The 21968-nt window shown below is 37.6% G+C and overlaps 1 protein-coding gene across 4 annotated transcripts in view; it reads left to right on the top strand.

Moving 5' to 3' along the window:
* slc2a4rg (SLC2A4 regulator) overlaps positions 1–21968 on the top strand; it is a 45507-nt gene that overhangs the window by 14776 nt on the left and 8763 nt on the right. For 3 of the 4 annotated variants that reach the window (XM_032576300.1, XM_032576289.1, XM_032576307.1), the window contains exons 3-6: positions 10238–10338; positions 12852–13084; positions 18562–18662; positions 21006–21279. In XM_032576300.1, coding sequence (XP_032432191.1) covers positions 10238–10338; positions 12852–13084; positions 18562–18662; positions 21006–21279 — 709 coding nt within the window. Of the gene's footprint in view, positions 1–8313; positions 8381–10237; positions 10339–12851; positions 13085–18561; positions 18663–21005; positions 21280–21968 lie in introns of those variants that run through there. The other variant, XM_032576316.1, reaches the window with a different exon arrangement.

Below are 21968 nucleotides of genomic sequence, written 5' to 3'. Positions count from 1 at the left end.
AGTGCAACATTGACCCAGCGATAAGTTAAGCTAGTGTTTGGGACCAGTCTTTATAAGTTGCTGCTTACTGTAGTAAGGGATAGCCAGGGCTTTATCTTATAGAAATTATGTCACATGTAAAAAACAAATCAATAAATAAATAAAAATAAAAAAGATGTCAAACAAATAGTTACATATATCTTAATCTTTTAAAAAGTTAGCATGAGGGAGGAAGTGCTATAAGCTGAAATTTTTTCAACTTTCTTGTATTGCATTTTACTGACTAAACCGGCAACTTGTACAAAAAAAATTATAAATATTAGTTTAGTTGAATAAAAAATAAAATAGCATACATTTTGGTAATTTAAAATCCATGCCAATATCAAAAATAATCCACACCTGTACAAGTAATCAGTCACCTTAAATGTGTATGTATATGTTGTATAAATGCAGTCATTTCTCCACTAACTGTGATTGATTTAACTAACTGACGGAAACAGCTGCTCAGATTTTCTCTGTGACTCTCGCTTAGACCCGGAAATCTTACAAGGTTTAGTCTTCTGTCACCACAAAAATGTTGGCAAAACGCTTCAGATATAGAGTATGTTCTCAGACATCCTAATAATTTCTTACTTGGCCAACATAGACAAATTACTGTACAAATTTACTATCAAGCATGTGAAAAAAAAGAGTCATTTTAAACTCCAAAAGGCTAATAGTTGACTAAACTAAAGTAAATGTTGTGTTTCTGGCATACCATCTGAATATTTAAAGAAAAAAACACAATAATATGCACTAATACATGTTCCGTTTGGAAGTTATCGCCACCCTGTGGTTGAAGCAATGCTTTGCAGTCAGGTGCTGGCCTTGCAAAGTAAGCTGTCCTCTTACTGGAAACGTCATAAAACATTGTCCACCCTTGGTATTAGCTGCAGCACATTACAGGCAGCTTCCATCATAAGCAAAATTGTGAGGCTCAAATGTTACAAATTTAATTATTCAAATTTGCAATATCATATCCAAAGTTTTGGAAATCAGCTGCCTTTTAGAACAAATGTTTAAGGTTCACTCTCTTCAACATTTTAGTTGGTTTTTATATATGAGTTATATTATAAAACAACTAAGCAATCATGGATTTGTCTTTGGTTTAGAAATGTATATAGAACAACATGAGCTATTCTTGATGAAAATAATGCAAGTAAAATCCACTTTACAGTATGTACCAGTTTGCTGTGTCAGGCTCGATTGTGCCGTTTTCCTTAAAGGAAATGCAAACATTTCATAATGTGCTGTGCTATCAAACAGAATGTAACTTCCTAGCTGTTTAGCTGGTGGCTTTTATGCTTACTTTTTGTGGGTCTCCACCTTCCTAGCTTTCACTGTCTATAAAAAAGATTGTAATCATTTTTTTAATGACTAGAGACTTTCTCTATCTGACACTCGCCTGTGGATATTTGGCTTTGTCGGAGAGGGGGGGAGCAGAATGGATTGCTAACAGCAACAACGATGGTTTCCTTTCACAACACACAGGAAACCAGGCAAGAACCTGTGCTGGCTTGTGGTGGCAGCAGGGCAAATCTCAGAAGTAGGCATAAGTGGAGTGGGATGTGAGGATTGAGAAACAAAGTTGGAGTATGAGTGGAGAAAGACAGCTGACCGCAGTTGAGGGTCTCCAGCGTTTACATTCCTTTCTGTTTCAATTAATCCTCCCTGTCCTATTTCTAGCTTGTATTTCTAAGTCAGTGATCTGTCATTTTCCATCTTTTCTCCCACCTATTTGAATTCTAAAACACGGAAAAGGGGATGGCATTTTTTAAACTATGATTTAGTTTTTCTACTCTGTTCATAAATAAATCCAGTTTTTCCATTGCTGGTGCAACCAAGGATGGTTTGGTTTGTTTAGATACATGAACAGTTAACTTGAATGGATGTCAAAATAAGGAAAAGAAAACAGCAATTTGGCAAGGTTGTGTGGCTTGCCTCAACAGAAATGAAGAATGACATGCTGCAAGATAAGGAAGCGGTGTTATTGTAGACAGAAGGCCCTATCTTTTTTTGTGGGCCTCAGACATAAATAGGAAAATCAGGCTAGAAAAACTAAGACCCCTGGTCAAAACAAATTCCCTGCATTCCCTTAGTAATGGATATGCTGGCAGAGAGGAGTGCCTGAAGTTAAGAGGACATTTGTTTAATCTACTTTTTGATATCATAGCATTGAATGTATAAGACATTGGTTCAATGTCTTCTGTCCGGCAAAATGATCACAAATGGTGTCTTCTGAACAAGTTACTTGTACAGTAGATGCCTTCATTTACTCCCTGCATTTGGAGGCAAAGTTCTAACTTAAGTTATTATTGGATGAGAACGGCACTTTAAAATCGCCTTAATTAGCAGCTTGCATTGTAACAATCATCAATTCTATTGATTTGAACTGTACAATTCAGAAATGTTATGTCCATTTTCCAATTTCTATAGCTTATTTTTTTTTTAAGTTTCAAGTTGCTTCCACCAATACTGATCAGCTGATTCCAAATTGTGTTTAAGGATAAGAACACGACACCTGTGAAGTTTTTTTTCCCCCTGATCTTTTTGCTATAAACAGTAATTAATTACTTCAGGTTAGTTATATTACAGGTTAGTTTTTCAGACACATCATACAAATGCCTTTTTAAATTGAAATAACTTATTAGGTACTGACTTTCTTACTGACTTTATTTTAAACATCCTACTGATACCGCAAATTGCTAACTTTGAGTCTTCTTAACTCGGTAACACCATCCAAACCCAAGACTGTGGTTGTTAGCGTGACGTGGAAAGTATGATGCATTAACTAAAATTGGATTTTTAAGTTTCCAGCTGACAGATAATCAGTAAGGGCAGATTAAGCTAAAAATGATCTGATCCAGTTCTCAGCGTATCTTCAGAAATATATGCAGTTATATTGTGTATATGTATATATGTGAGCCAGCCAGAATATGTCTCTTATGGACAGAGATCATTGTTGCCAGAATAGCATCTGCCTCCATTGTGCTTTTAATGTATCAAATTTTCCTGAAGAACCATTGATTTAAAAATAATATTATGGAATGTCCAAGTCGAAACATAGATGTATTTACTTTTAGAAGGGAATTTGCTTTCACATTAAATTGTTTGCATCTATACATTTGCATCTATATGTGTAGTTTATACATCTAATAAGATAGAATTGAAGGAATCACGCTTTTTGCTCCATGTGTGTCCTATATTTAAATTTTTTTGCCAATACAAAGCTGTTTGTGTGCATGTCCTGAAGGATACAGATTGCATTCTAGGATCAAGAGAGAGAAAGAGAGGCCTTTTTGTGTTGAGACTGAATAGCCTCCACAGTGAGAGGCCACATTAAAGAGAGACAGCTCCTGCCCAACAGCCCTTCCCTCTCCGGGGGTTCACCGCCTGTGGGCTTACGTAAGGCCTGACATGTGCGTGGACTGCAATGAAATGGAAAAGTTGTAAAAGTAGGAAAGACCGACAATAAAATTCTTATGCATTTTTAGACATGAATTTCTGTTTGTTATATTTTTCCAATATTTTCTAGTATACAGTAGAAATGCAAAGGATCGCTGATGTAGACATGGGTTCTTGTGTTGAGTCACTGGCAGACTGTTTACTGTCAATCATTACGACCTCCTGCAGCTAGCCAGCGACCGGGGCTCCTGGGGGTCAGATGACATTATATAATGCTATTGGGGTCCAGGCAGAATGATGGGGCACAGAGGCGGTTGCAGGATTGAGAGCAGTGTGTGTTCTATAAATAGTGGGTTTGAATGAGGCGATACGCAGACGATCACCAACACCAGCCTTGTCAGACCTGGTAGACTCCCAACATTTCCCTATTATGATATTCCAGTTTGACAACAGCTTATCTCTTTCTGACACCACTTCTCCACTTTACATGTCCAGTTTTCCTAGAATCCTCGTCTACATCATCATCTGTGGGTTGTTATGATTTAAATAACGTGCGGTGTCTCAACTTTATAAACAAGCTATAGACAACCAAGATCCTCAAAGCTTTGAGTTTGAGCGAGCTGAGAGGAAAAGGACTGGGATGCATATCCTGGCATATAAGAGACAATATTTTGTGGCTTTGGGGGTAGCATTCCTGTCAGCCTTTTTAACTCTTAAGAGGTCATAACTATGAGTGATACAAAACAAAGAAAAAAATTCACCAGATCAAAAGTGTAACTGGAAACATGCCCGTGTTTATAATCTGCGATGCTCTGGCCTGGTGTGTATTTGCATTTGTTTGTGTTCATGAAAGATAAAAAGGAAGCGCAGTGGATGTAAATTTCACCATGACTCCAACAGAGAGGTGTTTGATTGCTGATTTTAGTCATGAGTTTGTGAGACAGTGTTTTTAAACTTTAACTATAAAGGTCAAACACCAGCTGCCTCGTCACTGTTAGGCACATGCAGCTGCTATGGATATTAGGAAGCTTCTACACACACACTGGGAAGGCATACAAACACTACATTATGATGTTGGTGTGGATGGGCGCCGCGTTGATCACATGATCAGACTGGATGAATAAGTGATATTTAAAGCAACTACAACTAAGCTTATAAGAAGACAGAGATCATTGTGGCCATTTTGTTGCAACAATGAGATCTAGACCGTCCATGTTCAGCAGATATTCCAAACAATAAAGCTGCCCACCAGCCTTCCATCTGTCTCTTCTTTTCTGTTGACCTTTAAACTAACCGTCATGCAAGCAGCCTATGGGATTCAGCACTGTTTCCTGGAAAACAAGATACACATCTAAGTCTTGTCTGTGGTTTTCAACTTTATTGCACCATAAAAAGAAAAAAAAAAATGGTAAGAGGAAGGCGCTCAAAGTCTTGCTATGGAAAGCAGAGCAGAGGCTTTGCCAGAAAGGTGCAACACGCAAATGAGTGTTACAACTCTATTTGGTGGAGGAAAAAAGTTGTTAAATTCACTCAGGGTTGATGAGCTATCAAATAAAAAGCAGATTTCTTCACAAGTCTCTATAAAAAGAAATAAATGCATGAAATGTCCCGTTTTCATTTTGTTTGTCTCTTCGTAAGATGAACTATGTAGGTAAGAGAAAAGCAAAGACCTTCAGAATACCAGCTGTATAGGTTAAAAGAATGTGCAGAGTTCCCTGAGTGGAGCAGCTGGAGGAAAGTCGCAGTGCCCAGAGATATGGTTTTTCAGGATATGAGTTCATGACAGTCCAAACATCCCCACAATGATTAGCTTTGTTTTTTAACAGCTTAGGTCTAATGAAGAGGAGAAAACAACTTAAAAGCGTTAGAGCTGCTGGTAAAACTTCTGCTTTCTGTCTGATAGGGTAACAATATCATCACCACCCGCTTGATAATATCTGTAGTGGTACTGTAATGCAATTGAATCCCCATGAGCATAAAACTGTTCAGTAAACTGCAGCATGTACAGTGGAACACTCAGTGGAAAAACTCTGTAGCTTCAGGATTTTATTTTTTTCCTCCATAAATGTTACCTAAGCGCTGCAAGTTAACTTAATCTGCTGTGAGATGTTCCATTCAGACAAACTTCATCCAACTATTCCAGGATGTTTTCCTCTCATCATTAAAACATGCTGTGACAAATTTTATTATTTTATGTTGAGCTTAGGGTTAAAAAGTTTTGTATTCATGATCAAAATCTCACCATAATGTTGGTTCACCTCTCTATATCTCCAATTTTTGTTCTCCAAAATATGATTTAGAGCATATTTAAATACTTGATTTGCTCTAAATACTTGATTTAGAGCAAGTATTTTAAATTGTTAACCATTTTTGTGATCTTTCAATTTAGTGTGTGGGGAGAAAGCTGGAGTGGGCCTGAGCAGTTGTTGGACAGCATTGCAGTTATTATTTGTAGTTTCCAACATTTCATTTTTGGAAAATTTAGTGTGACTGGACAAATTGTTGTACTGGACCCTGGAAAGATAAAAACATAAGAATCTTGTAAAAAGATTTTGCGACATAGTAATATTATACTAATCTGCAGCTCTTATCTTCTCAGTGGATACAGTACTTGAATGCAGGATGGATCGGCCAGTGGTTTCTTCTTTTTGAACTCTGATCTTGTTTTTGCTGCTTCTTGTCTTGGCTCAGAGCAGAAGTCTCCATATGTGCCTGAACCTGGCATGTTGACTTTAGCCGGCCCATGTGTTGTGCTGCTGCCAAAGAGGTGTGTTCTTGGCTCAGCTAAGGCCAATCCAAATTGAAGGTGTAAGGAAGGTAAAAGTGTGTTTTGAGTGTGTGGGTGTGTGTGAGAAACCGACTGTATGGTTCTGTTTGTGCATGCACTTAAATGGGCCAAATGTCACACATACAGGGCCTTGCAAATGCAATCCTACTACTTGAACCTTTTCACATTTTTCTGCAGCATGCATGCATGTATTTTATTAGGATTTTGTGCAAAGGACCAACACAACATAGTACACAACTATTGCACTGAGTGAAAACGTTGCATGGTTTTCAGATTTTGCTGTCACAAATATTTTATAGCCTCTAAAATTTTGAAAAAAGGTATTTTTCAGCTGACAGCTTTCTTGACCCCACTAAAGAAAACCATCTCCACAACATAGTGCTGCCATCACCTCGTTTCACCCTGAGATTTGTGTACTCAGGGTTAGGTTCAGATATACTCAGATATACTGTTAGGTTTTGTGTAGCATTTTCAATGCAGGCAAAAGGTCCCATATTTGTTTCAGTCTCCCACATGAGCTGAGGATCTCTGGAGCTCCTCCAGAGTTGGCATCTTAGTATTAGTCCTTAGGCATTAGTCCTTAGGGATGCACCACTTGCAGTTTTCTGGCCAATAACCAATTACCAACCTTTAAAAATCCGATTCCACTTTTGGCCGATTCCAATTTTTTTGTCTGAAATGTTGCTAAATATAGTATGAAAGTTGCTGAGTTGGCAACAGGGTGGTGACTTTTGTTAACTGCAAACATGTAGAGATGACCGGGTGGGCCGATCTGTCAGTCAAACCTCTCTCACAGGAGAGCAGAAGAGGACAGTGGTGTTGATTTTTAGACCTTTGTAGAGAAGATCGGTGGATAATATCAGCTTCACATGTAAGTATCGGTTGATCACCTCCTCCCAGATCTCCCAAAATTAAGGAAATTTTTCTGAACCCAGAACTTTTTTGCTTCAAGACAACAGTGCCACGTATTGCATCACTGTGCAGAGATTACATTTTAAAATCACTCATTAGTTAGACTTATAAAGCAGTTAGTTGGCCTGAGCTTTATTCAAAGGTGGCCTAGAAAAAATAGTAATGCCTAGTTTTCAAGTTTTTATTTTTATTTTTAAAGACAATTTCAAAAACATAATTTCTTTCCCATTGCTTTACAATAATGTACTTTTTATGCACAAATTTTTCTATCATATAAAGTACAGTAGTGATTAATTTAGTTCAGTTTAAGTTCTAATGGCTGCATAAATTTGAAAGGCACTACGTGTTGCATAAATACACATGTACTAAAATGGGATTAAGCCTTCTCACTTAAAGTAACTGGCACCTCATGAAACACTTGTCATTGATGGAGTTAAATTTAACATCTGCCATGAATGGCTTCTTTACACCCAGCAGAATAACATAGTAACCACAGGCTATTTATGTAAGTTCATTAAAATGAGTGTAAAATTTATCATATTATCTTTGAATGAACTGTGCTTACAAACATCCAAATTTGAAAAAGCAAGAAAACCCAAAAACCTAACCTCATCACCCTCTTAACCGCATGTATAAGTACCACACAGAGACAACATTTGTCTAAAGCAATATCTGCTTTCCCTAAAAACAGAAATTGCAGGAAGCCTAAATAAAACTATGTTCAGTTTAACTTGCTTTAAAATAAATCCTGCTATTAGAAGATGTAAACAGATTTTTAAAGACCTTGTTGCAGTTTTTGTGCCCTCGTTCTGCTCTGCTCTCCCACAAGCTTTAAATATTTCATAGTTATTCCACAGACAGATGAGACGAGGGACTGTGTCATTTAGGGTCGCACGTCCATCGAAGTGAGCGATAAGCGGCGATGGGGGAGCAGTTATTTGTCAGAGTGGATTTTTATGATCAGAGTTGGTGTTTATGATGGCAGAATGTGGCAGCCATCTGCTGTAAACACTGATATCAAAATCAGTAGAAGAGCAAATTAGGTCATCTGTTTATAAAAAATAAAAAAAAGATCATCAGTTGGCTTCGTGTAAAAAGATGTCTAAAACATGTCCATGTGTTGTTTTGCTCATCACATCCATACAGAGAAATGTGCACCAGATGTAAAAGCTGTGGTGACTGTGAGGGATCATGGTTGTTCTGGGAAGCAGAGGAAGGAAAGTGCTCAATGTCAGGAAATCAGGCTGGGGATGGAAGGTGGGTGGTAATAGTTGTGTCTTGGTATCTGTGTTTGCAGGCATACGTGCATGAGAGGGAGGAATAATAAAATTTGGATTAACTCTGGTTTTAACCAAAAGGCTAGCTATACTTTTTGCTTGTTTGCTTCCTTCTCCCCTCTAAATGATATGCACATGTAGGTCCCAGAAAACAAACTCAAGCAGGCTTAATTCTCACTTTTAAGTCTAATTTTACTTCCATGTTCAAACTGATAACATGTTGCCTGTGTTGATGATGAAATGGAAACAAACAACAGAGAAATGAGCTCCATAAGTCATAACCGTGTCCCTGGCTGGCCCTGTTTAGTACTGAAAACATGGCTAATGACTGAAACAGGACACAGCTAATCTTGTTATCTCTTTATCTCTTGGCCAGACTGTATGTGTGTGTGCGCCTACATGTATTTGTCTGTACTGTTTATACATATTGCGTTTACTCATTTTTGTGTAGTTCTGGTGTCCTTTTCAGCAGTATTATTATACTCTGAATTTTCTTCAATGACTGTGAGCACTTAGGTTCTATTTGACAATGTAGAGGAGTAAAACTAACATATCTTAACACTTTTCTTTCTGTGTGGCGTGTGGTGGAGTGCACAGGCTTTCTTTCTGAGAGATATCTGGTACATTCCGTTGGGATGTGTTTGCTCCCTATCCAGCAAATTCTCATCAGCGTGGGAGCTCAGCCACTTACAAACTTTTTTCTGTGCTTCTGCAAAATTCTTTAGAAAGTAAACTTTTATTACACAAAGTGCTGTTTGTGCAGGTAGATGGAGGGTTGATCACTTGAAGCGCACTTCTAGACATGTTTGTAGAAGTTTTTTTTTAATTGATTGTGTGTATTTGTGTGCGCGAGCTTGCATTAAAACTCACTGTGGAGCTTAGCCAGGGCTTAGGGCTTGGCTGAGAGAATGCCTCAAACCAGTTTACTCTGGTTGAGTAGTGGAGAAGTCAGGGGGGCGGGACAAGAACCACTTAAAGCTCCAGGCTTCCTTTCTCTTCACATAAGAGTTGGAGATTTCTGCCCATTTTTATTGGTCTATATCACAAATTTACAGTTCTAGAATGTGCCCACTTGACTACATTCACTTGGAGAGCTTGCTATTCTACCTAACATAACCTGAAAAAACAAATCCTGTTATGTGTATGTGTGCAAATGTGCGCAAGTGTGTGGGTGAGTTCTTGGACCGGCCTTAAACAATTTTCCCCACATTTCTTTTTCAAGGACGGCAGGAACCGCGGCAGAGATTGCCAAATACAAGCAATAGAGAGAAATAGTGTGTGTGAGGCAGATAAGTTTGTTAATGTTTGCAGGAAGCTTTTCAGTGACTGTTCTGCAACATTTTTCTGAAATTGCCACATGTTAAAAACCTCCACTCTGGAGCCGTGTTGCACATGCATTTGTCGTGGTTCCACTGTGTAGCATAAAGGTTTAGAATGAGGCAGGCTCTCTCAGTATTGAGCTTAGTGGAGAGGAGGAGGAGAAGGCATCTCTCTTTAGCTTCACCAGCTAGGTTTCACAGGCAGTGTAAAAAGCACACTATAAGGCACTTTCACCCTAGAGGCTTTCCATTAGAGTCTCATGTATAGCCACACGCAGCAAGTTGTTCAAGGCTCACTGAACGTCTGTTAACGCTCTTTTTGTTTGCTTTATTTATTTTTGCTTCATGGTTATTTTTGGCTATGAGGGTTGTTATTTTGTTTAGCAACCAATATTTGCCATTTTTACAGAATTTAATGTTGTGCTGTTGTGTTTTCAAATACACAATTGTATAACTTTTTCAAACATGAAGTGAGTGTTTATTTTTTCACATATTGTCATTGTTTGTGTGTTTTTCAGGAATCCTTCAGGTCATGCCGATAAGGAGGTGATGGCTGCCACCGTCTTGACCTCACTGTCCACATCCCCCTTGGTGCTCTATCCTTCCTCTGTGCCCACAGGTAACACCACAAGTCTTTAGGTTTCCTTTCCACCCTGCAGCTACAGCTCCCTCAGTAGGAGCTGCATGATCAAACAGTGACTCACCCTCCATGTTAAATAAATCAAGTACATTTACTTTAAAACCTGCCAAAGAGTGCTAACTCTAAGCTCTGAGAGGCTGGGGAGAGTGCTCACCTCAAAACGCTTGATGTTCCTTTACCCTGAATCAAGTTGATCTGCTGAATGTGTATCCAAGGGAAGTTAGAACCTTGTAATGTTATCAGCAATATTTCGTTATCTTCTGATGCATTCATGTTCTATTAAATTTTGACCCTCTAAACACAGCTCCTCTCACAACGTCTAGCACGGCTGTTGTTGCCCTTATCATGCCAGCTTAGCCAGACGGTCAAAGTCCTGGGAGCATTTCATTTAGGTTGGCGGTAGTTTCTTTTCTCCTTTTCAATAAGAGAGAGTGGATAATTTTAAATTAGAATGGCAAGAAATCTAAAGAAATTGATATTTTGAGGTCCTGAGCTGTCATTTTCTTATCTGTAGTATACAGTATAACTCATTGATCAACTTCAGTTTGGCTAAAAGAAGATTAAGTTTACCTCCAGAAGCAAAGTAGTCAAAGCTGGTCAAGTGAAATCATGTCAAGACAAAACCTGTTAGACTTTCCCTGTTGCGTAACTATTCAAAGCCTTAAGGCTTATTTAGTGTTAAGTAATGATAATAAATTAAGATAAAAAGAATTTATAGCATACCAAAATGCAATAACATTTTAAAATTAGAGCTGCTCTTCTCTCTTTTTCATCTGCACAATGTCTTTGCCACTCATCCTTCTCACAAAGAATTAGATCTGCTCTGCACACAAGGACACCAGATCTGGCCAAGTATTTTATGGCTATTTAATGTTTGAATTTATCTATCAGCAAGTCATTACAGACCCATATCCAGTCTACAGTTTCTGACACATAATTGAAAAAATAGTATATGAACAAATTTAAGATAAAATGAGAGAAATAATTTCTTTATCGCTGTAGGCAGACTTTTGATCACACTACAGAACCGAGACACCAGTGGTAAAAGTTTTGATCAGTATACGTCTTAACAACGATGGGTCTAGAACTTTCCGTCTTGGTATTACTTAACCTCAGTATTGCCTTTGATGCAGTTGCTCATAATGTAATGATGGATATGCTGGAAAAATGTGTGGAATTGTCCGGTTGTTATTTTTTTTTACAGACAGGAAATTTATGTTTGATCATTTTAAATCTGGGAGAACAAAAATCAATTTTTGCGATTCCTCAAAGGTTCATTTTCAGACCACTTTTTTCACCATCTACAGTCGACTATAGAGTACTATATCTACTGCTCTATGTATGCTGCTGACGACAAGCAACTTTATATGTCCATGTCACCACAGGACCCTTGTCCACTACATTCACTGAGTCAAGGTGACCATATTATAAATGAATATAAATGAGGCAATGGGTTGATATTTAACCCAGGTTAATATAGATGAGACAGACACCAAGGTTTTTGGTCCCAAAAATGGGAAGGTTGAGATTAGCATTTAAACCCAAAAGCATGTGAGAATCCCCGATTATGTTTTGGACTCAAATATGAATTTTAACAAACATAACGTTTGTTGCAAAATTAGCTTACTGATACTGGCTCCCTGTATATCTAATAATAGATTTTAAAATCCTGTCAATTTCGAACTATGCGGACCCCTCAGGTGTTCAATACCTGCTCACTCAGTGTTTGTTGGACCACAATCATACAAGGTGAGGCAGCATTTAGTTTCTCTGCTTCTCAGTTCAAGACCCAACTCCATGAAAACCTGAAATGTACAAAGCTGAGATGTACTAAAAACATTTTTGTTTACAGCATTTTTTGGTAAAATAATCTAATTACCCGCATGAAAATTTTTTCTTTTCTTATTTCAGTCACTATATGTCACTTTTTAAGCACGTACATAGCTTAACGTATGAATGGTTCTATGTTAATAAAACATAGAACCTTGGATTGCTCATAGCACTCCTATTCAAAGAATCTGAACTATCCCTTTAAGGTTTTGTTGTGGTATTCAGCTTTCATTCCCCTCAGAGGACAGTTAAGTTAGGAGGAGCTATGTTTTATGAAATGCTTACATAACTCACCACATTGCAGAAGCACAGGAATGATAGTTGATCACAGTTTTAGTGAAGTTTTATAAACTGTTAATGTGAATCTGTTATCTGTATATTGTCTGATATTGTCTTAACACCTAGTGTTTGTTTTATTTTTTTGCTTCTTGGGAGTTAATACATTTGGTCTGTGATTCAGCTCCATGTTGTATTTGGAAGTGGACTGTATTCTATATCTGTCAATCCCATTCTATATTTATAAGCTTGGATACATGTTTTGATCTGTTTCCATAAATGAAAAATTAGTAATTACTCCAGGATATATTTAGGGAAAAGAAACATTTGGTTATAAGTTTGGTTTTGGAAGATCTTAAACTCTGCTGTTTATTTTGTGCATCCAGAGCCAGCCAGCAAAACATGGAAAGAGGTGCTTTCTACGAGTTACAGCAGCTCGACGAGCGGCAACTGGAGCTGGGATGCCAGTGACCAATCAGTGCCCTCCACACCGTCCCCACCACTTTCCAAAGATGCCAACACGGGCTTCCTGCACTCGGCCCAGGGAGATGATGCCAGTGAGGATGTTTCGGAGAGCACACATTTTATGTTTGAGGACCCCATCCCTCGAAAGCGAAAGGTAAAAATGATCAGCATCTGACACAATGAAGATTAATTTTGTTCAAATTTGGGTTTGAATCGTGAGGGAGTTTTTTTGTTTCCCAAAGACAGTTTTGTTTTTAAAAACAGCAGAAAAGTTCCAGAAATGTCAGCACTGTGCAGTTTACAGCTTCTGACATAAAGCCTGTTGCATTCTTCTTGTGTGAATAATAGATTAACTTCACTCTTTCACTTCCCTTCATCTTGTTTTTGTTCTATTAAGACAGTCGAGAATGTGGAAGTGTTTTCACTATAAATAAGCTTCCCAACTGTTTGTAGGCCTATCAGGGGAAAAGAAGCTTTAGCAAGAACGAAGAAGATGATTTAGATTTTTGTGGAGGGATAAAGCATGTGTTAAAGAAAAACTTTAAAAATACAGGAGCAGTTGGAGTGTGTTATGGAGGAGGACAAATTAATATACATTTCCTCCACACTTACAGTGGCTGAAGAGGGTTAATATACAGTTTGTGTGGGAGTTTCTCTTTTCAGTTTCCAAGGACTAGCAGGAGAGATTATATATATATATATAAATATACAGTATATCTTTGCAATACAGTAAAGGTTTCTGAGGTTTCTGCAAAGCTATGCCTTTCCTTTGATAACCAGTCATGATATTAGATAGGATGGCGCTTGAAGGGATAAATGCAAACATACCTATTGATTAAAAATAGATGCCGCTTCTCATTCTGTAAGCCACTTTCACTGTAGCCTCTATGACCCACAAAACATGAAGGTAATCAAACAAAAAAATCATTTTTAAATGTAAATGGTTAGAGACCTTGGCTAGTGGAATCTTGTAGACAGATTTACACACAAGAGAGCCAGACATTCTCACTATTTCAGCTTCCTGATAGAATATTATGATGATCAAAATTTGTTTAGTTTTGTTTAGGTTAAGCAAAAATATTTATTTAATTATTTTTGATCCTTTCAAATTGTTTCTAAAATAATACCCACTCTTAGGTTGATTATTTTGGGAAAGCATGAAAAATATGAACAATGAGGAAAAATCATATGCGTGTCTCGTCACAGGGTACAATTTTGCACCTACAATCATTGATATACATGCACAGGTCTCCTCTACCTGAGCAGTGCACTCTGCAAAGCAGAACTCATTACACTCATCAGCTTATGGTGAAGTGATGTTGCCATTGTTGGGCATTGACAGTTTTAATCGGTGTTCATATTTTCCATAGACGTTGATTCAAACAAGTTGGTGTCAAATATCAAACATGTAGGGAGTGGCTCTCCTTCTTTCAACATTGAACAATGATCTATTTCATTTTGAGCAGCTGATGTTAGGTGAGGACAACATGCTCATTGTTCTGTGATTAACAGATTTAAATTTACCTACTTGTCAGAGATTTTCTCTCATTCATCCCCATAGAGGTTAAAATCAACAAATTAAGCACATTTTTGGACATAGTTGTGCCAATATTTTCTCTCAAGTACAAGTGTTGCATACATTATACTTATCTCTGAAAAGGCTTTGCTTTAATCTTGGCCGTCAAAAAATGTACCAAGTGTGCCAAGTTATCACTTCCCAGTAGGATCAAATGTAAAGCACAAAGGGGAGTGCAAAGGAAAAATAGAGAACTCATTAAATATGTATGATACTATACGACTAGTGGCTATTGTTTAGTTGAGCCTACCTATCTTACTCATAACAAAGCAAGCAATGAAAGGTGAACTCATTTATTTTTAGACATTTCCAAATCTATCATGTTACATGACAGGGCTCAAACAGCCAAAACTATTGTTTTATATGTTTTATTGCTTCTGTAGGCAGCAGTCAGACAGGAAACAGGCAAAGAGAAATATGGGGAGGAATGGGAGGGAGACATCCAGCAAAGGTCTTAAGATGGAAATCAAACTGCTGGGAGCTGCTCTTTCACTACAACACATGCCACCCAAAAGCAATGCAACTTTGCTGTAATATGTGTAGCCTTCCTGTTGTCTGTGGAAAATATTTCTCTCTCTCTCGCTCTTCTCTTCTGCAGTCCAAATAAACTTCAAATATCTAAAAAAATAAATACAGACTTCAGTAACAACTACCACATCTGAAAGTGTTGTCAGTGCACATCATGTTACACGTCACATAGGCCTGTCACGATAGCAAATTTTGCTGAGCGATTAATTGTCTCAAAAATTATTGCGATAAACGATAATATTGTTTGAAGACCTTTTTACACTGATTTAATGGAAATGATGTAATAACGCATGCGATTTCTTGCCAAAGATAGATACACTTTATTTTCAAAAAAACACTTAACACTGGAGCTGATAAACAAAATAAACAAAACAACCAAAAACAAAAATAAAATGGATTCTCAGTCTCCATTAACAAAAAACTCACTTGGAAAAAAAAAACTAAACAACATAAAGCCAAAGTGGAAATAAATACTGCATTCAACCAAAAGAGTGCAGATTATGAAGTCTGTATATTATGTTGCCCTTCAGTAATAATTAGATTTAAATAGAGAAGATGGGCACATCGACTACCTGATGCAATAGTTCACACTACACGATTTTTTGCTCCTATTTTTCCCCATACAACAATCTTAGAAGTTGGTCTTTCTAAGATTGTGTGGTGTGTTACGGTAGATTGTCGTTGCCGCTCCGATCTAAATCAGGGGTTTTCCCCGACTGGGCGCTTTAACGCAGCCTGTTGAATGTGACAGGTAGCCAATCAGAAAGCGCGGATTCTCCTCTGAGCTTTTTGAGGGGAAATTACGTCGGGGAATCCCAAACAGCTGACACGACGCAACCCGAAGTCCAGCGGACATTGGAGATGATATGTGGAAACAACATTAATGTTTATTCAACATGCAAAGAATATAGAAATGACAAGAGGAGGAGTTGGAGCGAAATTGCTACCGCAGTTGATAAACCCGGTAACTTTTCAGCTGTTCTTCGTTAACGTGACGTAAATAGGTTATAATGATTTTCATTCAGTCAGGACTTTACGCTGACACTAGCAACATGCATTGCAGGTAGATTGTAGTAAAGCACTGATTAATGCCTGGTTTTAAAATTAGTTCACTGGACTTGTAGCCATTATTTTGTGCCCGTTGTTGGACACCACACGGCAGGAACGAACCCGATCGAACCGTTATACCTAGGATTTCTGTCGGCTAATGTGTGGTCTGTCAGGTTTTGAAAATGAGCCGACAATCGGCTGACAGCTCTAAGATCGTGCAGTGTGCGCTGGGCTTTACATTAAGGAAATGAGGAAGGGAGGGTCAGTGGAGAGCACTGGAGTTGAGCCCTTTTTCATTCAGTCTTATTAGCTGAAAGAGAAAAAGGTCGGAAGAGACGATAGTGCCGATAATTAAAATGACGTCGATAGCTTTAATTTATCGTACGATTAATCGATTTATCGTTTATCGCGACAGGCCTAACGTCACATATGGTGGGGTTTGCTAAATGGGGGAAAAAAAGTAGATCAGACATCTGGATTTCCAACTGGCTGATAACCAAGCTGAAAATTATCTGATTCTGATCAACAGCTGATGTTTTGGTGCGTTCCTCTTTACTACAGAACTTTTAACTGGCTCTTTGGAGTGTTACACATAAGTACAGCATTTCTGTGCTCCTATAGGGTATTTTAGATTTCCCAGTACTGCACCTGGAATCTTATCTTAATCCCCCAATTTCTCTGTGATTGGATTATACTCTAAAGCAGATTTTGTAGAGGAACAGCCACATGTCCTAACAGAGTCAGCTTAAAGACCTGTCTTAAGTCTCTATTTATTATCTTCTTTGTAATGCATAATATCATTCTAAACAACCCCCTGAAAGCAGTGGCATCCATTGCTTCCATCCGTATTGAGCCATGCGAACACTGATGGACAGGGTCAAGGTCATGAATAGTAGCCTGGTCATTCCAGACCACTTGTTGTTCCAGCTACTCTTTCTTGTTTGTTCTCTTGTTTTGATTCCACCAAGTGAAACTGTCCTCAAGCACAACTATAAAATGTTTTGCTTCTCTTTCAGGGATTTATTGAACCAGCAGTTTAGCTCTAAAGGTTTAGAACATTTGCATGGCCAACAACTGTACACTGGATTGTAGGATGTCTGATTTTGGCAATGACTTAAGAGGATAAATTAACAACAATCCCAAGTCCTACTGTAAATGTGTTAAAAATACTGTATTAAAAGGAAAATCTCTTAAGGAATTAAGTGATTTGTGATTGTTAGTGGGATTAAACACTCGCTTTGCTGTTTCCTTTTTTCTTTGAACAGCAGGATAGCAAACACTATTCAATATAGTGCGTGTTCCTGGTAAACAAGAGAGGGGAAGACATTTCAGGAAAAAATTAACAGAAGTGTTCATTAAAAACATGTTCCATTGCTCTTTTTCCTTTTTTTTGCATCATTTGTTTTCTTCTTCATGGGCTGTTTGAGAGCAATGGGACTACACACACCCACCATCTTTCATTAGCACAGATGCAGGTCTCTGCCTGCTTAAGGGACTGCTGCCAGCACTGGCATGTGGATAAGAAAATGAAATAAAATCAGACCACATGTATACTATCTCTCCATAAAGGTTTGCTTAAGAGTCAAGTAGGAGTATTGTGTGTTTTGTGATAAATCTGATGTGAAGAGAACTGGACATGATTAATTTCTGAGGGAGTTATTTAATGGTTTGCTCAATGATATACATGTCATCCTGGAGGTTAAATTTATCAGCAAATCTTTTCCAGTTTTGTCAGTCTCAGAGCATGTGCGGATATTTATGTTCTGTCATCTCTCATGTTTATCTGTCATATTTATCTTTTATTTTATGTGTTCTAAGTTATCACATGATGTACAACTTCTGTTTTTACAGTATTACTACTCTGAAAGCAGAGATGAACCGATCAGACTTTTATTGGCCAATACCTAGACTTTGATGGGTATGGTAGTTTTACATCCAATAGAAAGTGAAGGAAAACAAGATTATCCCCATTTATGCACCTAAGCATATGTTCATAATCTTTATCAGATTTTTATTCAACTAAATAAATAGTACTGCTTGTTATTGGACTTACAGATTCAAAATAATGTGAGTTCTCACTTTGATGCAAATGGGGGAAACAGAGTTTTTCAAATTTGATCTGCTTATCACCAATCATGCTGAATCAAGGGAAAGCAGGGAAAACTCTTTACGATTAACTGATGCATCTTTATATAAAATGTGTGATGAGGATTGCTTTCCTTTTTTCTTTTTTTTTTGAGAAAAAAAAAGAATGAAAGCTAGACTCCAATTAGACATAAATAGCTCAAACTGCATAAAATCCAAATCTAAAAGCCTTATAGAAATGCAAAGCAGTGTGTTTGTTCGATTATGAGATGGTTTCACGTTTTTTATCTTGGTTAACTCTTATCCAATCAATAATGTGCAGATGGCACAGGGCCTTATTTTTAATATTGCTAAAGGTACTTCTATTAAAATAAAAATTCTTATCTCTTCAGAACTCCATGAAGGTGATGTTTAAGTGCTTGTGGAAGAACTGTGAAAAGGTCCTCAGCACCTCCTCAGGGATCCAGCGACATATCCGCACCGTCCACCTGGGGTAAGTTTTTATAATCATCACAGGAATGCTGAGAATTTCTGTCTTCCTCCAGCTCCTACTCTCATTAAACCAACAAAAGCAAAACTATTTCAGATGCAGGATAAAAAATAATTTTATACATTAGATAATAACTAGTCATTGTTTCTCTTCTCACCGTATGATGTATATATATCTTGCAATTCTGTTTTTATTCTCACTTCATTTCTGCACACACACACACACACGCATGCACCACCACCACCACCAGGCAATAATTTAAGTAATTTGATTCGCACAAAAAGCTTTGATGTGACATAGTTGTAAATTTCTACTTGTCCTCACAGTTTTACTAAATGTAAACATGATCATTATATTTGACAGGAATTTTGAGTTTTTGCTATACATTGCTATTTATTCTACCACATGAAACACTTTGAAGAAGAAAAATAATACATGTTCATGTGAAACAAAATAAACTGCAAGAAGCATGATGTTTGTTTTTTGATGTTAAGAGTGAACTGCATCTTTTCCTGTACCATCTGCAGTTAAAAGGAATACCTTTATACTCTGAAAAACAAATAACCTTCAGAGAAGAAAATATCTCTGCAAAAAGGTTAAGTGGCCATAACAGTTTCTGGATATTTTGGCATAGAAATTAAATTTAGGTTTGGATCTTAGGTTTTGGCATATGATCAAACTAGCTAGTGAAACAGGGCGTTGATTACTTTTGAAACATTGGCTGCCATCTATCATGCAATCTGGCATTTAGCATAGTAAGATTAGGGTTAATTTTCCAGTCCCACAGTGTACGAACTGTAAAAGCCTGCTTACCCCGAAGGCATACTGCACTGGGCACGGTCTGCATTGCTCTGAACCCGACTCCTCTGGGTGAGAACAATGAGGATAACTAGTTGGCACAACAGTCTGTCAGCTTGTAAGGGTTAAACATGCACATTTTGTGAAATGGACCCAAATTGATTTCAGTCACAGTCAATAAAACATGTCTGAATGTTTGGAGCCAAATCTGGATGCAGTTATGTTGCATTAACAGGTCCAACTACAAACATGTTTTTCCAACAGCTAATTAAAGAGAGAGTACAGCAATAAAACAATTGTCACCCATCTCTGTTGACCCATTTCTTAACTCTTTCTTATCCTTTAAAGTTTTATCAATGGCAAACAAGAAACTGGTGCACTACTGCCATTCTTAAACTGTCACTCTCTCAAGTGTGTGTTTCAGCTGGCTTCAGTTGGTTTCATAAATCATGTAGTGTATGAGCCTGCATTATACACAGTTAAGTGTTACTCAGTCTATCAGTTGTCATAAAATAATCTGCTGAAACCAGTCTGTTGGTGTGTGCATCAAGCTTTTTCAAAATCTCTAAAGACTGTGAAAGTCGCATAGTCTATTCCCAACTTAACCTTTGTGGAAGCACTGATTCTTTTGCAAACCTTTAAAAATGATATACTGTACTTACCCTAGAGACACACAGACTAAGCTTTTCCTTGAACATTCATATCTCTGCTTGTATTTAAGGCTTGACTCATCAATTCCAATTTTTTCTAACCAAAAGACGATAAAAGTGGAAAATTTACTACAGGATCTTTTATAAAGTTGTTAGTTTTAAATTCAACAAAAAATTAAAAAAAATAGAAGTTCATCATAGTATATGTCCCTAAGTTTGACAATATAACAAATATATCATTTCCACAATATAAGTGTTTATAATATTAATCTTGCAAAGGAGCATTAGTTATGGAGTTATTGTTTTGTAATGTATCCTAAGTGTCACAGTTTCATGGCAATAAAATATTTATCCTTATGGAGTCTGGCATGGATGAGAGGCCTGAAGATGCTAACACTCACAGAAAGTCCTGGAAGCATAACTGTAAAAGAGAGGAGAGAGGAAACACGATCTATTGCAACATATGTTGTCATTTTCACAGTCAATATTGCCCTCATATGATCTGCTGATATCATTTGCCCCTAATCTTTATATGATTTCTTTTTTTTCACATACCTGTCATATACTGTATGTTGCTGTGTAGACTCTTAGAGATGTAATACTATTGTAACAATGTTTGTTACAACATTAATTCCTTGTTAAAACCTATAAGAAAGAAGCTTTTCTAGCCCACGTTTTAGGGTTACATTCAGTAGTAAAAGTTTGTCTTTCAATCCCATATTGAAAGATAAAGCACACTGACAGGATTGTAGAATTTTGCTGCCCCCTCCTGTTAAGAAAATGTTTTTTTTTTTTATTATACACAATTTTTCAACACCAAGGTGTTGGGTTCAGGATAAAAAAACAATTTTATAATATATTTAAGTTTCTGAGAAAATCTTAATTCTTTTCTCTGCAGGCGAAACAGCGACTCAGATTACAGCGATGGAGAGGAGGATTTTTATTACTCAGAGATTGAAGTCAACATGGACAGCCTGACGGAGGGTTTGTCCAGCCTCACACCTACCTCCCCCACCACGGCCGGCCCTCCGCCCATCTTCCCCCCGCCGCTGAGCGACGTGTCCCGCTCTGAGTACGTCGGCGTGAACGGTTCACAGAGCCACACCTCGTCGCTGCTCAGTCAGTCGGCTCCCTCCACACTCTGCCACATCCGCACTGACCATGCCTACCAGGTAATGCACACACACATACACCCGTACAACAAGAGTTGAAAAGGTTTTAATTCATGATGTCAATGCTGCAGCTGTTCCAATTATTAGGTTCAGATTTCGAGATCAGCAGGTAAAACCAAGAAAGAAAATCTGCTCCAGCATAGATGCGGGAGGTTAGCAGTGACCGAAAGAACAGTTTTTAGTTTTATGTTATTGTTATATAAGATTTTTATGTTAAAGTGAAGCAAAATATCATTATGATTTTGCTATTTGCTTTTATACCTTCTTCCTCTTCTTCTCCACATCACTCTGCTTTTTCTTCCTTTTCATTTTACTGCAACATTCCTTTATATATAAACAGAGGTCAAATTAAATTATTTAAACTGCATTTGTTGAACTCTGTCCTTTTATGTTTCCATGATAATAAAAAATACACATAAAATACTTATTTTATTAGTTATCTAACTGCTTCACTGGTTTTCTTTTTGTCCTACATTGCACAATTTGTGTATAGTCTTCTGATACCTTTCAATGCATTTTTGATAATCTTTGAGACATCTTTAAAAAATCACAAGTAAAGAGCAAAGCTGGAATGAATGCCTTCCCACTAATTGTACAATCTGTTTCCACTCTGTTCTCCTCTCATCTGTTTTTCCCCCTGCACATTTCTTGTCCCTCCTTGTTTCTTTGGTGTTCCTGTCCTGTCTGCG

The sequence above is a fragment of the Xiphophorus hellerii genome, chromosome 1, assembly GCF_003331165.1.
Source record: "Xiphophorus hellerii strain 12219 chromosome 1, Xiphophorus_hellerii-4.1, whole genome shotgun sequence".
Taxonomy (NCBI): Eukaryota; Metazoa; Chordata; class Actinopteri; order Cyprinodontiformes; family Poeciliidae; genus Xiphophorus; species Xiphophorus hellerii.
Note: the sequence above shows the minus strand (reverse complement) of the source record. Positions and strands in the feature narration are given on the sequence as shown.